Below are 14,951 nucleotides of genomic sequence, written 5' to 3'. Positions count from 1 at the left end.
CAAAACAAAATGGAAAAAACAACAACAACCCCAAAGCAAACAAAAATCATTCGTCTTTTCTGCGGTGCTTTTGGCAGTTGGCTGCAACTGAAAGAGACATGCTTCCAACACTTCATTAGTACGAACTATGAAATTAATCCTCAAACGCATTCCACATACACAAACGCATGAAAGCATATTTTATGCACATAAACACAAACATGTAAGCAAACATAAATGCATGTTATGTAGTGTTTTTGTATACACTAGGAAAAGAAAATGGGATGGCGCCATGTCTGAGACATTAATATTGCACCATCTTGTAATATTTAATATGTTAATTAAAGTGCCCTGTGGGAATAGAGTCTTAAACATGCTTCACCAAGCTAGTGCAAAATCACCATCTTTTAACACAGCAAGGTCTGTTCACGCACACAGCTACATGGGTATAATAATCATTGTGTATGTGCTTTATTGTGTGATCAATTTTGTGTTGGTTTTACACACTGCGATCAGACCCCGTTAGCCACGCTACAATGCTGTGACTATTTATGTAGCCCCCTGTTGTATTAATATAGGATGCTTATTAATACAAGCAGTGAAATTAATTGTTCTATGCATGGCATGTTTGGAAAACAAATACAGGATGACACAGCTAAGCAATGTCATATGTTGCTCAATGAATTATGTATGTATAATAGATAATCCACATTTTTAATTTTACCTCAATATTTTATAAATATAACCTTTATTATTTGTTACTATAATCTAAAAATATTGCCTATCAATCATATAACTAAACAATACATACACATAATGCAAAATGTTGAGAAACAAGCTTAAGCTTAACAAGCAAGTTAGCTTAAAGACACAAAAAAGGCTCAAAATTGCAGGTCTTGGTTTATTTTTTAATTATTTAGATGAATTTGATCATCCATAGACCTGTTTAACTGACTGACATTAGTCTTGAATTCAGCAGTTTGGCACTGATTTCCAAATGGCATTAGCTATGCTACTTACCAAACTTTGTAACCGACTTTGAGGGATCACTCGAGGCCTGGAGTAAAGCTTACATGGGGGGAATAAATTGTAGGGGTGTCAAATTATCGCGTTAATTGCGATTAATTAATTACAATGCTATTTAGCGCGTTATGTTTTTTAATCTCGTTAATCTAATTTTTAATCTCTTGACGTCATTGATTTTGTATGAGAGTTGCTATGTTATAAAATCCGTTTTTATGTGCTGGGCTCCTTGTGCTTGACTTGTTGGGGGTGGGGTCACGTCGTGAGGTCAAGGTGAGAAGTGGTGATTAGCTTACAGTGTGGATATGGAGGCGCATCTGAGAGTTGTTGGCCCAATGAACGGGAAATTTGTATTTCATAAACGCCCCGACGGCACCATTGACAAAGGTAAAGTGGTCTGCCTAGAGTGTAAGAAGGAGTTTGCTTACCACCGAAGCAGCTCAAGTTTGGCCTATCACCTCAACGCAAAGCACCCAGCCGCGAGTGCAGCAACAGCTAGCAGTGAAGACGTTAGCAATATAGCAAGCCAGAGCAAAGCTTTTCGCCAAACAAAACTAGAGAATACCCCTCGTATGAGCAAGTCTGCGACCGACAGGCTGACTAATGTTATTGCCAAGTGGATAGCGATGAACTGTAGGCCGATAAATATAGTAGAGGACGAAGGATTGACAGAGGTGTTGCAAATTGCGTCCAATGACCCGTCATACAAGCCGCCGTGCAGGACTACAGTAACGACCAAAATCAGCAAAATGTACGACGGCGAAAAGAAAAACAAACTTGAGATTTTGGCGGAGGATTCTCCCAACTGTGTTGCTATAACCGGAGATCACTGGACCTCAGCTGGCAACCACAGCTATTTTGGGGTGACTGGACACTTTATTGATAGTGAGTGGAACCTCAACTCATTTGCACTGACCGTCATGAGAACAGAAACCAGGCACTTTGCTGATAAATGCGCCGAACAGTTCCTCAAGGTAGCAAATGACTGGGGTATTGAAAACAAGATATCCACCATTGGCACAGACAGCGCAGCAAACATGCTGGCTGCTATGAGAGCACTTCCATATGAGCACATCGCCTGCAATGCTCACATTCTCCAGAGGACCATCACGGTATGTCTCGATAGCAGTGGTTTTGTCGGTGTACTGGCAAAGTGCCGCAAGATTGTTGGTCATTTTAAACAAAGCCCTGCGAGTACCACAGAACTTAACCAACAACAAGTAGCACTCGGAAAGAAGAGCGATCAACTTATACAGGATGTACCCACCAGGTGGAACTCGACTCTCGCAATGGTCTCACGCCTCCTATGTAACCGAGAGGCTGTCCAGGCTACGTTGGACCAACAGAACCACAGGTTGGTCTTGCCAACCGAAGCTGAGTGGGCGAAACTGCAGAGGCTGGAGCTCCTGCTTGAACCATGCAAGTAAGTTCAAATAAACACCTTCCCATTTTAATTATATAAACTACTGTTACATGTGTAAAATCAAAATTAATGAACATAACAAGGAACTTTTAAGGACAATTAAATTGGAAATCAGTTACACTTTGATTTAAATGAATCCAGCTAGGTTTATTTAGCAAACCTCTCCACCTCTGCAGGTATGTGACAGAGCTGCTGGGTGGTGAGGCCTACGTCTCTTGCTCTGTAGTGCTGCCTGCTTTTCGCCATCTGTACCGTGTCATGGACATTACTGATGATGATCCTGCCTACGTGGTGAAGTTCAAGAATGCCTTCCAGAAGGATCTGGCAGCACGACGAGCTAATGGCAACGAGATATGGTTCGAGGTGGCCACAGCATTGGATCCACGGTTTAAGGATTTGAAATGTCTTCCAAGAGAAAAGAGGGAACAGGTAGGACAATAAGGTTAAGCTGGACTAATGAGTCCAATTCATTATCAAATCAAACTTTTATTTATTATATGGAACACAAAGTTCTTTACAAGATTAAATAAAATAAAAAAAAAGCACTTAGTTTTAATCACATTCATTCATTCATTCATTCATTCATTCATTCATTCAGGTGTGGACCATTCTGGAGAATATGCTCCAGGCAGCAGAGCCCAGAAGAGCAGATAGTCTCCAGCCCTCCACAGAGGATGATGGACCAGCTCAGAAGAAGAGGAGGAGCGAACTCCTTCTGGGGTCTGACTCTGACTCAGAAGATGGAATTGAGTCTGGAGAGCTGCAGCGCTACAGAGCAGAACCCAGCATCAGTATTGATGACTGTCCCCTGCAGTGGTGGTATGCTCACTCAGGAGTCTATGAAAAGCTGTCAGTCCTAGCACAAAAGTACCTGGCCTCCCCAGCTACCTCTGTACCCTGTGAGAGACTCTTTAGCCTTGCAGGCCACATAGTGCAAAAGAAAAGGGCAGCCTTGCTTCCAGAAAATGTTACCAGGCTGGTGTGTCTTAGCGACTGGCTGAGGAAGAAGAAATGAGACACATGTGGTCAGCATAGCTGCTGTGTCATTTGTAGCCTACTAGAATAGATTGCTTGATGTTCAGCACTTTTTTTTGTGATGGAAGAATACTTTGATGTGCTAACTTGCAGCACTGCAATGTCAGTTTTATTTTTCATTATCTGAAGCAGAGGAATTTCAGTGCTGTATTGCTCAGAAAAGAGCAACTCTGATGTGCTAACTTGCAGCACTTAATTTATTTGATTTTATTTGTATTTATTTTTCCACTTATTTTACGAAAGAATACAACAGTATGTAAATGGTTGCATCTGTTTAACGTTTGTTAAACAATAAATGAGTTTATAAAGTCACTTTCTTTGTTATATCAGTCTTTTGGTCTGCCACAATAAGTTGAGGGCTTTCCTCAGCTATTTTTAGGTGAGATTAAAAAAGAGATTAATTAGATCAATTAATTAAAAATCATAATTAATTAATCTCTATTTTTTTTTAATCTCTTGACAGCACTAATAAATTGCACAGACTTAAGTTAATTCTGTTCCCATGAAAGTCAATAGCAGTTCTGTCACTTTAGTTTATGCCTAGTTTTGTTTCAGTTGAGTGCACAGAGCAGGCTGCTCCTGTGTAATCTAAAAGAACAGAGATGCCAATTGCCCTTAACACCTACTGGTTTCAAGATATTTTAATAATTTCCAGATATTATTTCCTATCAAAGTGCAATCAAAAAGTTCCATGACTTTAACCATAGACATAAAAAATACTGGCATCGGCCTGTAGTATAAATTTGAAAGTCTTAGGTTTTTTTCAGAAAATGGTAAATGGCCTGTATTTATATAGCGCTTTACTAGTCCCTAAGGACCCCAAAGCGCTTTACATATCCAGTCATCCACCCATTCACACACTAATGATGGCAAGCTACATTGTAGCCACAGCCACCCTGGGGCGCACTTACAGAGGCGAGGCTGCCGGACACTGGCGCCACCGGGCCCTCTGACCACCACCAGTAGGCAACGGGTGAAGTGTCTTGCCCAAGGACACAACGCCCGAGACTGTCCAAGCCGGGGCTCGAACCAGCAACCTTCCGATTACAAGGTGAACTCCCAACTCTTGAGCCACGATTGCCCCTCGTGAAAGCTCCTTAGTATCTGTACTTGTAGGATGAATTTGAAAATCCCACATTGCTCCTTTCTCGAGTTAGTAATATGCGACCTTGACCTTGAGGTCGAGGTTACTGCGATTCAAACTTGTCTGAAATTCTTATTAGATGCACCTATGGTATCAATATCAACATCCTAGGTGATTTACATCTTGGGTTTTGCAGTCACAAGATTTTCAATAAACTTTACATATTAACCTTGACCTTGAGGTTGAGCTCACAAATTCATATGAGATTTTTAGAAGTTGCAGCTATGGGATGAAGTTGAAAATCCTGCTTCACCTGGTTATAGAGTTATCGCATTTGCAAACTTGGGTGTACATGCCACCCATCTGAAAGGGTGACAAGAATACCCCATCAGCCTTTTACTGTTGAGGGGTAAAAACCATAAGATTTTCGGTTTGTTTTGCCTTCAAGACCATGTCCTTGTGGAACACTGTTAGCATGACAGCTACCTTTAGAGTACTCCTCAAATGCTCCATAATTATGATTCATTATGTTTGCCTACTATCTCCAACTTTCATGGTGAGGATTCCTAGTCATACATTTTTTCCAGTTATGGACCAGAAACCAGACAGGAGTTTTCAGAACAGTCTGCAGTGGCAACCTTCAAGGAAGGTGCATCATGAATGCAACCAGAACCGTGACTTCTTATGTTCCACTTCAGCACCCTGAAGAAACTGAGGAAGAACGAGCTGAACTATGGTGAGTACCAGTGGGTTCACACGGTATTATAAAGTTACAGGACTTTTTTGGGGGGCACAAACGATACTAACTCACTTCATTCTCTGTCACAACAAAATCCAATTGTGGGGTTTGCTTTTATGACACTTTTTGTGCCTTTATGCAGAAGATGCAAAGTGCAAGTGGTCAGAAAGAAATTTCCACATAGCTATCAAAAGATCTAAGAATATAATCTCCAGTGAAAGCCACAACTGAGGAAACCTATCAGGAACACATAGGATCATTTTAAACCAAATATGGTCATCATATTATTACTGGCAGATTTGTGAAACTTTGTGATTACACGTCATTCAAAAAGGGTCTGATCATATACACTGACACCAGATTTGATAGATTTTGAGCGTGTTAGGTTGCTTTCATACTGCTGTGATTCTCACAGAGCAAGTAAGAGCTGTGGTAACTCTTACCAACGTCTATTCCATATACAACAGTTCAACCACTTAATTATTAAAGTTGTTTTTCTTTTTTTTTTAAATCGCTGAATTTAGATTTCAGTTCAAGACTTTATGATCATTGAGGATGTTCCACTTTACAAAAATCAGTGCAGCTGATCCATTTGGCACCCTTCTACAGCTCCTAGCTGTAAATAATCCAAAATAGTTGCTGCAAAGTCTGAAATAGGCTATGTTGTCAATAATGGGAACAGTGAGAGCAACATCAAATTGAATTCTAGCTAATAATGATGAATAGCCACCACACAGAAAATAGAGAGAGCCTGACAAGAGAAATCTGGAAACAGTCTGTTCTCTTTGTGCAGACCTGTTAACTGCTGCCAAGAAGGCCACCAGTGATTTTAAGGATGGAGAACACTGGAGCCTGCCAACATGGCAGCCCAGTTATTACCGTGTATGAAACCTGAAAGCTTAGTGTGGCTCTGTGGAGAGCGTAAGGGGTCGTTGTTAGGTTGGCAAGGTGAGTGCTGTTGAGAATAAGATACACTCAACTCCCCAAGCATCAAATCAGGGTCAGCAGCTCAGAGCAGACAGCTTCAAGCAGACAAATGTGTTACTTTTTCATGCGGAGAGCTCATTAGTTCTTTAACCTGTTGTATAGTGGTAAGAAATACAAAATTAATGTCAACTCAAATCCTTACAAATTGTAATCACAGCAGAAGTTCTTTTTTTCTCTCCATTATGGTGAAAGGCTTTATAATGAGCAGAAAGAGGCAGGGCTGGACTGGGACAAAAAATCGGCCCGGGCATTTTGACTAGAGACCAGCCCACCAAAAATCTGACGTCATTCAGGGGTAAAACCGCAAAGGATTCTGGGAACTTGTGGCAAGAGGTACTAGCGCATGCAGGCTTTCAATTGAACTCAGTTACACAGCGATAAAAAGAAACACAAAAAATGGCAAGAAGCTGTTGTATTATTAACTGCAATAGCCGGTGTTGTGCCAAAAAGTGATTGTCTGCCAAAAACTGATTTCTGGTATTGGCCAAAAACTGATTGCTCGTATTTAAATTGCTATAAGTAACTTGTTGGGTTATAATATTTTGCTGTGAACAGACAACATGCAGTCAAACGAGTTCTCCGTGCAGTTGAAAAAAGCCAGCCTTAAGTGATGAAAAAACAGGAAAAAAACATCTGAGAAATTGCTGCAATGATGTGTAAGTCACTCATAAGCCTCCAGAATAAAAAAAAGCTAGATTGGACTTTGCTAAAAACATGTAAAATGATGATGGACAGAAGCAGCCGAATTAATTCTGGGGTGTTCAGAGACATACTATCTGCTCAAATGCAGTTAAATGCAGTCAAATTGATTGGGCGCATTTCATAATAATAATGGATTGCATTTATATAGCGCTTTTCAAGGCACCCAAAGCGCTTTACAATACCACTATTCATTCACTCTCACATTCACACACTGGTGGAGGCAAGCTACAGTTGTAGCCACAGCTGCCCTGGGGCAGACTGACAGAAGCAAGGATGCCATATCGCACCATCGGCCCCTCTGGCCAACACCAGTAGGCAAGTAGGGTGAAGTGTCTTGCCCAGGGACACAACAACCAGGACAGAGAGCCCAGGGATCGAACCGGCGACCTTCCAGTTACAGATGCGATTCCCAACCCCCTGAGCCACGGTCGCCCAATTACAAATGGACAATGACCCAACACATACAGCAAAAAAGTGTAATATTCCTGAATGGCCAAGTCAGTCACTGATCCTGACCCAGCTGAGCACGCATTTTACTTATTGAAGACTACACTTCGGACAGAAATGCCCACAAACAAAGAGCAACTGAAAGCCGCTGCAGTGAAGGCCTGGAAGAGCATTAAAAAAGAGGAAACCCAGCATCTGGTGATATCCATGAGTTCAAGACTTCAGGTTGTCATTTCCAGAAAATGGTTTTCAATCAAGTATTAGAAAAGACCATTTTAGTTTCACTTACTTAATTTGTCTAATTACTTTTGACCCCCGAAATGAAGAGATTGTGTTAAAAATGCTTTAGTTCCTCACAATTTTATGCAATCTTTTTGTTTAATCCACTGAATTAAAGCTGAACGTCTCCACTTCAACTGCATCTGAGTTGTTTCAAATAAAATTCATTGTGGTAATGTACAGAACCAAAATTTGAAAAAAGTTGTCATTGTCCAAATATTTATGGACTTAACTATAGAGTGGAGAGAATAATAATTTGATTCCCTGCTGAATTTGTAAGTTTGCTCACACAGACATAAACAGTCTAATTTTTATGGTAATTTTATTTTAATGGAGAGATGATATCAACCAAAGATAAAAACAAAAACACATTATACATTACATAAAAGTTATAAACTGATTTGCATGTCATTGAGTAAAACTGTTGTAAGTATATAAGCAGTGTTGGGTGTAACGTGTTTCTGTAATCTGTGCTGTTCTCTAGAAAAACTAGTTCCCAATAGTTTCATTCTTCTGGATTGTTAGTCTGCTTGCCTATCAATTCTGCTTATAGGTTCTACTTGCTAATCAGCTGTCCTGAAAGAGGAACATAGCTGCCTAGTCTACAGCGTGGATATTAACATTACTTTTATTTTTATTGTACATCAGGAGGAAGCCGCAATGGTAAAGTGCAAACTGCATTCGGGACAGAAAGAATGGGATTTTGCTGCTAACACAACTTCAGGTATTTGCAAGTATCTGCATGCTAATGCTAAGCTAGCCAAAAACCCATTGTGATGTTAGCTGAGTGCATACCGAGCCCAGCCCAGCAGCTAAAACCCTGAACTTTAATGAGCAACAAAAGTTTTGGTGAGCAGTCAGACTGAATCCTCTGTTTCTACACTGATTTTAAAAAAATTGTTCTGTGCAATATTGGTAATACATTGTCTTTGTCATGTCTTTAATATGCTGCCTAGTGATGGTGGTGACTCTAAAAGTAGAGCCAATGAGAACTCAATGAAAACCCAATAAGAATTGACAAGAGAATTGATAAGGAATTGATTCGATTAGTGATATTGATCATGAAATCGAAATCTTATCAATTCCCAACCCTTATTACCACATAACACTGAAGCATTAGCAAAGAGGCATTTTCCACACATTAACCACATTTGGCTTGGTTAAGTTTACAAGTACAAAATAAAACCTGCTTTTTTTGACATTCACCATTCCTAGGCTGTTTCGGTATTAACAATGAACAATGTGTTTTCATTGTTCATGCTACAGTGCCACACCATTAAACCCTTGGAAATACCAATTAGGTTTATTCCATTCAGTGGTTTCACTGCCCTCAGTGTAATGCTGATAAAAATGAAGCTTTTTAATGGCAAACCAACCCCAGGCACCTCCGACATGTGATGCTTTCTTGCTACCACTGAGTGACAAATCGGACATAACAGTGCAAACTATTACGATAGCATGGCTGAGCTCTCATTTTCATCCATCCGTTTAAATTGGCTTAGTCAGGAATGAGATCTACAAGAAGTTAGATTTATCTGCACAAATTCAGCCAATCACATTTAATGTATTCAGTGATTAGGTCTGTACCCTAAAGAGATATGAATGAATGGAACAGACATTTCTGTTGACAAGGCTTCAGTGTTGTGGGAGAAATATTATAACAAGGCTTAACCCCATGATCTCCCCAATCCAGATGCCTGGGTTGTTGAAATTATATTATTTTCATGGTTCTGATTCCATTTCAAGCTATCTTTCCCAATGTTTCTGCCAACTACCGTAGGACACCAATGCACTATGCCAAACAGTAATAGCCCCATGTAACACAGCCATTTATAAAAAAGACTTAGCATTATTCAATGTACAATTTCCGAGCTTTTAGATATGTATTGGATAGATGACAATCCTTTCTTAGATGCCAGAGCAAATGGTTTCAATAAAATCTACCTTTTTAAATAACTGTGGTTTATTACTTAATGGTCCTTATTTTCACAGTTTTGTGTTTTTGTTTTGTTTGATGTTTTAATTACCAACGTAATTGGTAGTCTATGAAAAATCAAGGAAAACTCAAGTGAAAGTTTATTTTAATAAAGCATCTGAAACGACCTCAGATGACCAAAGTGCTTTGAAAATTATGTCAAATATACATATAATTAACAATCACTAAAACTCCAATAAGTACACTAAAATATGCAATAAAGCTTAATAAATCATCATCTGATAACCAATAGTAGAAATAAAGAAGACTGTTTGCACGACAAAAGTCAGAATACCCTACTGAAATCAAGCAACAAGTACATTTTTAACAGTGGTTTAACCCTTACAAAAATAAACAGGTCAAATTTGCCCTGTTTACAGATTTGACAAAAATAACCTAAATTTAATTCATTTTGCCTGAAATGTTATGACTTTTCCTAAAGTGAACCAAAATGCACAAGCCTGAAAACATTTTAGTATATTTTAGTATATTTTGCCTTGATGCATCCTCAGTCATCCAGATAAGTAAATCCCAAAAGGTTGATTCTGTTTATCTGGACGTAGCGTTTTGAGTGGGAGAAACGTTTCGTCACTCATCCAAGTGACTTCTTCAGTCTCAAAGAGACTGAGACTATGATTTGCTATTTGTCAGGTCACATTGCTGCACTCACTATCCCGGGTTTGTTTGTGTAAGCGTTCTGATGCCGGCAAATCAAACAGTCTGTAAATTAAGGCAAACACTCAGTTACATGTTTCTTTATATTTTATTATATCACAGATTAAGTAATTTGTTCATACTTACTTTGTTCTTTCTTTTCAGTCTTCATGTGGGTCAGGTGTGGGGAAATGCCCGCCTAGCATTTCCTCATTTTAAGTTCTGATGATGTCACGCATGACATCAGCAGGTCGAACCAAGTGTAGGGGTTTCTTTTTCCATAAAAACGCTTCCATTTGTTTGTTTCAAGGTCTAAAGGGATTTGTTGGATCTTTTTCTTTTCGTTAATACAGCCATTTAGTTGTGTAAATGTGCTAATTAGAAGTGTGAGGATTGTGTCTTTTTTTAATCATCTGTGTAGAGTTTTAGATCCCTCAGTTCAAGTGAGTGGTACTTCCTGGGCTAATTGAAGGGAAATTGATGGCCCTGTTTAAAGCCAGATTCAGCTAAGAGAGGAGAGGTAAGCTGTGTTACCAGATTCATGTACAGTTGAGTTTTGTTAATTGAGTTACTTTGGGTGGGAAGTTTTGTTAAGTTACACATTAAACTGAGTTCACTGTAAATAAATTGCTCACCTCTGGAAATCCGAAATGTCTGCATAGTCTGCTTCCCTACCACCTTCCTTGACGTTCAAGTCCGACTACCTCACAGTAGTGATGGGCAGATGAAGCCCCATGAAGCACTGAAGCTTTTCATCCAATTGGTTCACCCCAACGCGAAGCTTCATGAAGCTTCATTTGCTCTAGCAGGACACCTACTGGACGTAAAAATAATAGCTGGCATGAATTTGAAGAGTGTGGCATTTTGCACACAGCCTGTAAATGTCAACAACAAAAGGAGTGTGTAAAACATGTATATTGTAGTGATGGCAGTATACTGTGTATATTTATAGTGGCAGTATGGGAAATGATTATTTGGAAATGCTTGAAATGGAAATGATCATTTACTGTGAGGTGAGGTGTGGTTGGGGTGTGGACAGTGGTTGTGCTTTTGTAACGTTGAGGTATGGACAGCTACACACTGCCTGTTCACATTTTATTCTGTAAAAACTAAATTTTCACTGCTTTTATGACCTTTTTAGTGGGGAGAACATAGCTAGGATTTAATGATTTAACAAATCTTTTGAATCCTTTGTCCTCCACAATGCTAAATGGCTGGGAGTCCTCAATCACCATGCTGACCAGGTCTTCATCTATTTGAGATTGTTCTCCTGAGGAAAGACAATAAAGATAAAGCACAAATATAAATATCACATACGTAACTTATAACAGTTGTATAATATTGTTATATCATTTAGTAACATTACTGCATCCTATATTATCATTGCATTTGATGGCTCACCTGGTCTTGCTCCACAATCGGTGTCCCCCTTATTCTCATGCAAAGCTCTGTAGTGCCTAAGCATGGATAAGGTGTTGTTGTTGTTATATCCCAGCTCCCTGGCACATAGAAAACACTTCACCTTGTACAAAAGTCAAGACAGCTCAACATAAATTGTATTGCACCATCAGTATCATGAAAATACATCTTCTGTAGAAATTTACATACCTTGTTGGGAGGAATAAGATCAAAATATTCCCACACAGGGGAGGACATCCTCCTCTTCTTAGCTGGCTCCATTCTCTCCTGACTTTCCTCACTCTCATAAACCTCCAAACGGTCTCCAAACTCTCACTAACCGCAACTCTCCATCAAACACCCACATTTTTGAATGAAGTCTGAGGGGTTTATATCGCTGTCATATCTCGCGGCAAAGTTCGAACCACTTCATGAACCAGTCACGTGGTACAGCCGGGCAGCGAGGCTTCGGACGTCATCATTTTCAGCTCCTCCCATAAATGAAGCAAGCCTCGATACGCGCTTCGCGGAAACGCCCCCTCCATTACTCGACACACGCTCCGAAGCCTCGATACAGAACGTCCCATCACTACCTCACAGTACAGGTTCAATTAAGGTGGCACCAAATTATCGAGTCTATAAAGACCAAGTAATACAATTTTTAAACTGGATCCTGAAATGGACTGGAAGCCAGTGCAGGGAGACCAGTACATGTGTGATGTGATCTCATTGATTCTTTATTCTAATTTGTACAACCTACAGGCACTGATCAAGATTGATCAAGGCCAACATTGAAGCAACTTAAAGACTTAACTGAAAAAAAGCTTGTCTATATCATCTGTTTATCAAGTTCTAAAAGCACAATTAAAATCAAGTAAATTCAGCTCAGTTCGGTTTTATTTATATGGTAGCAGCTCACAACAGCAACATTAAGGAGCTTGATCACACCAAGGTTCCTTGCAACTGAGTGACAATGAGAAGCTAAAAAACTGAATGCACCATTTTACCGATGTAAGAGGGTTCTCCAAATAACATACATTTTTAATTGTTCAGGTTAACTAAGTTTATTTCCATCCACAATTTTACATGGCTAAGATAGTTTACCATGGAAGCCTGGTAAATAGATGAGCTCGATGGTGATTTGCTGATTATAATGCTACTGCTACTCCTAGCTAGCTAGGTGGACCCGGGTTTGTTCAGATTTAAATGTGTCGGGGTATACTTTGGTGTTTATGCATGTGAGAGTGTAACTTTTATTCTAGAAGAACTCAGTATTATGCATGCAGTCAAAGCCTATTCACACAATACAGCTGCTAGCTTAACTGACTGACTGGTAAGTAAATGACTTGCTGCATTCAGTCTAAAATAAGGCATTTTTAAAATATTCACAAATTCCACAGTAAGTACGTTATCTATATAACTAAATACATGGAAGTTCAGATAATCACAGAATTTCAGACATAAAATAGAGCGATACACTGTCCAGTTTTCTTTCTAAAGCTTAAGTGCTAGCATTCTATCCTCAACCTTATTCTTTAATGTATCTTTTTAGTTACAGCAGTTTGTTTCCATATCTGTGTTGCGGTAGGTGCATTGTCCTAGATTTCTCTGAATCTCATGTAACGATAAAAGTTTAATATGTTTTCATTTACATTCATGAATGAAACACTAAGCCACTTGTTCCTGTGGGCAATGGCTTGTAGTTTTACCAAATATTTTAGATTTCCCCACATAATCTCTTACCTGCCATGGGAAAGTAGGACATGTTTTTACTTTGTTGTACAGAAAATGGAACGCAAAAAGATGAACAGTGCAGTGTATTGCATTTGGCATTTGGTGACAAATACGTTATTGCTTTGCGCATAGCAGCAAACAATCCAAGTGCTGCTTTGGAGAGTGAGCTGTCACAGTCCCCGCACCCAGACAGCATCACACCATAAATATCAATAAAAGAGAGAAAAAGAGTTGTCCTCAGGGAGAAGCAACGAAGGTACATGAATTAAAAATGTCACCGATAACTTTTGGAAAAGGGGAGCAGGTCTGCGGCATGTCTCTCTATTCATTCATGCACAAAACAGATTTTGCCTTCAGGGAGTTAAAATTGTTGAATGCGAACACCTGTCACCTATAATGGGAACAACTGGATAACCATCAATCAAGAGCTGATTTTTTTTAACTAAATAAATTTAATGAACAAGTTGTCACAATAATAAACCACTCAGCTAAGCAGGTTATTATTAAAAAAAAAAAGAACACATATTGCATTGAGAAAAACTCATCATGTAGCCATTTTCACATGTATTTTTCTCTAATGGTTTTAGCTCTGCAATAAAAACTTCATGTGGACATGAAAATAGAATTGTTTTGTCAAATGAGAACATGCCCAAAGCACGATAAACAACTGAAATTAAATTTTACATCATATTTTATTTTATCTACAAATACTGTGACTAATGGCTAAGCTCCTAGTGGAGTGTTATATTAAACTCCAATTGAGATGCCGTAAAATAATGATGATTAACGATTGTCAGTTTGTGTATCTGGAAGCTTATTAATCAAAGTGTAACTCCACTTGCTGTAATGTATCATCTTTAAAGTCACAGACACAGGCTTTAATTAATAGCATGCTTGCAGGGCTTGCCCCTTCTCCAAAGGGTTAAATGCAAAAGCCCATCAAGATATGAGAACAGCTTGAACCCAAAGACCTTATCAATTAGCCGTGTTATTTCCCTCTTAGGCTCAAAATAAAATGGCATTAAGAGTCACACCTGGTAAGACAGATGTGTTGATGACAGTTATCTGGCAGCCTTTTGTCTTCCTCTGGTGACTTCACCTCTGAGACACACTCATAACTGAGACAGAGCAGCAGGTCAACTGGTTATTTATCAAATGCTCTGTAACTGAGAGGCTGGGAAACTAAACCTTAACCTGTTCTGTTATTGGACTAAAGAATTACATGTCTTTTTCCTCTCAAGGTAACTGGCACACTTCGATATTACTGAAATGAACTGGGGTTAAAAATCACAGCTTTTAAACTGGCTGGTCGAAATGGGTTTTCTGCAGATTAGTAAGAATTTCATTTATCTATTTAGAAAATCAAAACATTTCTTCCCTTATGATTTTGCATTGGCCAGGCTAGCCAGAATGCAAAAGGACTATGTGAGTTTTTTATGTCCCTTGACCTATTTCTCCTTAGCTATTCATTTATTAGCTATCCACAGGAGAA

The 14,951-nt window shown here is 39.2% G+C and overlaps 1 protein-coding gene across 1 annotated transcript; it reads left to right on the top strand.

Annotated features, from left to right (window-relative positions):
- The first annotated feature begins 1,289 nt into the window (after positions 1 to 1,289).
- On the top strand, positions 1,290 to 3,471 carry LOC146624477 (E3 SUMO-protein ligase ZBED1-like). The gene is made up of 3 exons (XM_085363957.1): positions 1,290 to 2,425; positions 2,602 to 2,854; positions 3,024 to 3,471. Exons 1-3 carry the CDS (start codon positions 1,308 to 1,310, stop codon positions 3,438 to 3,440), a joined length of 1,788 nt encoding a protein of 595 aa, XP_085220083.1. The 5' UTR covers positions 1,290 to 1,307; the 3' UTR covers positions 3,441 to 3,471.
- Positions 3,472 to 14,951: the final 11,480 nt, after the last annotated feature.

The sequence above is a fragment of the Diplotaxodon limnothrissa genome, linkage group LG10 (assembly GCF_057381915.1).
Source record: "Diplotaxodon limnothrissa isolate DT_005_m linkage group LG10, D_limnothrissa_male_GT1.1, whole genome shotgun sequence".
Lineage (NCBI taxonomy): Eukaryota > Metazoa > Chordata > Actinopteri > Cichliformes > Cichlidae > Diplotaxodon > Diplotaxodon limnothrissa.
The sequence above is the reverse complement of the archived record's forward strand: the minus strand, read 5'-3'. Positions and strand labels throughout refer to the sequence as shown.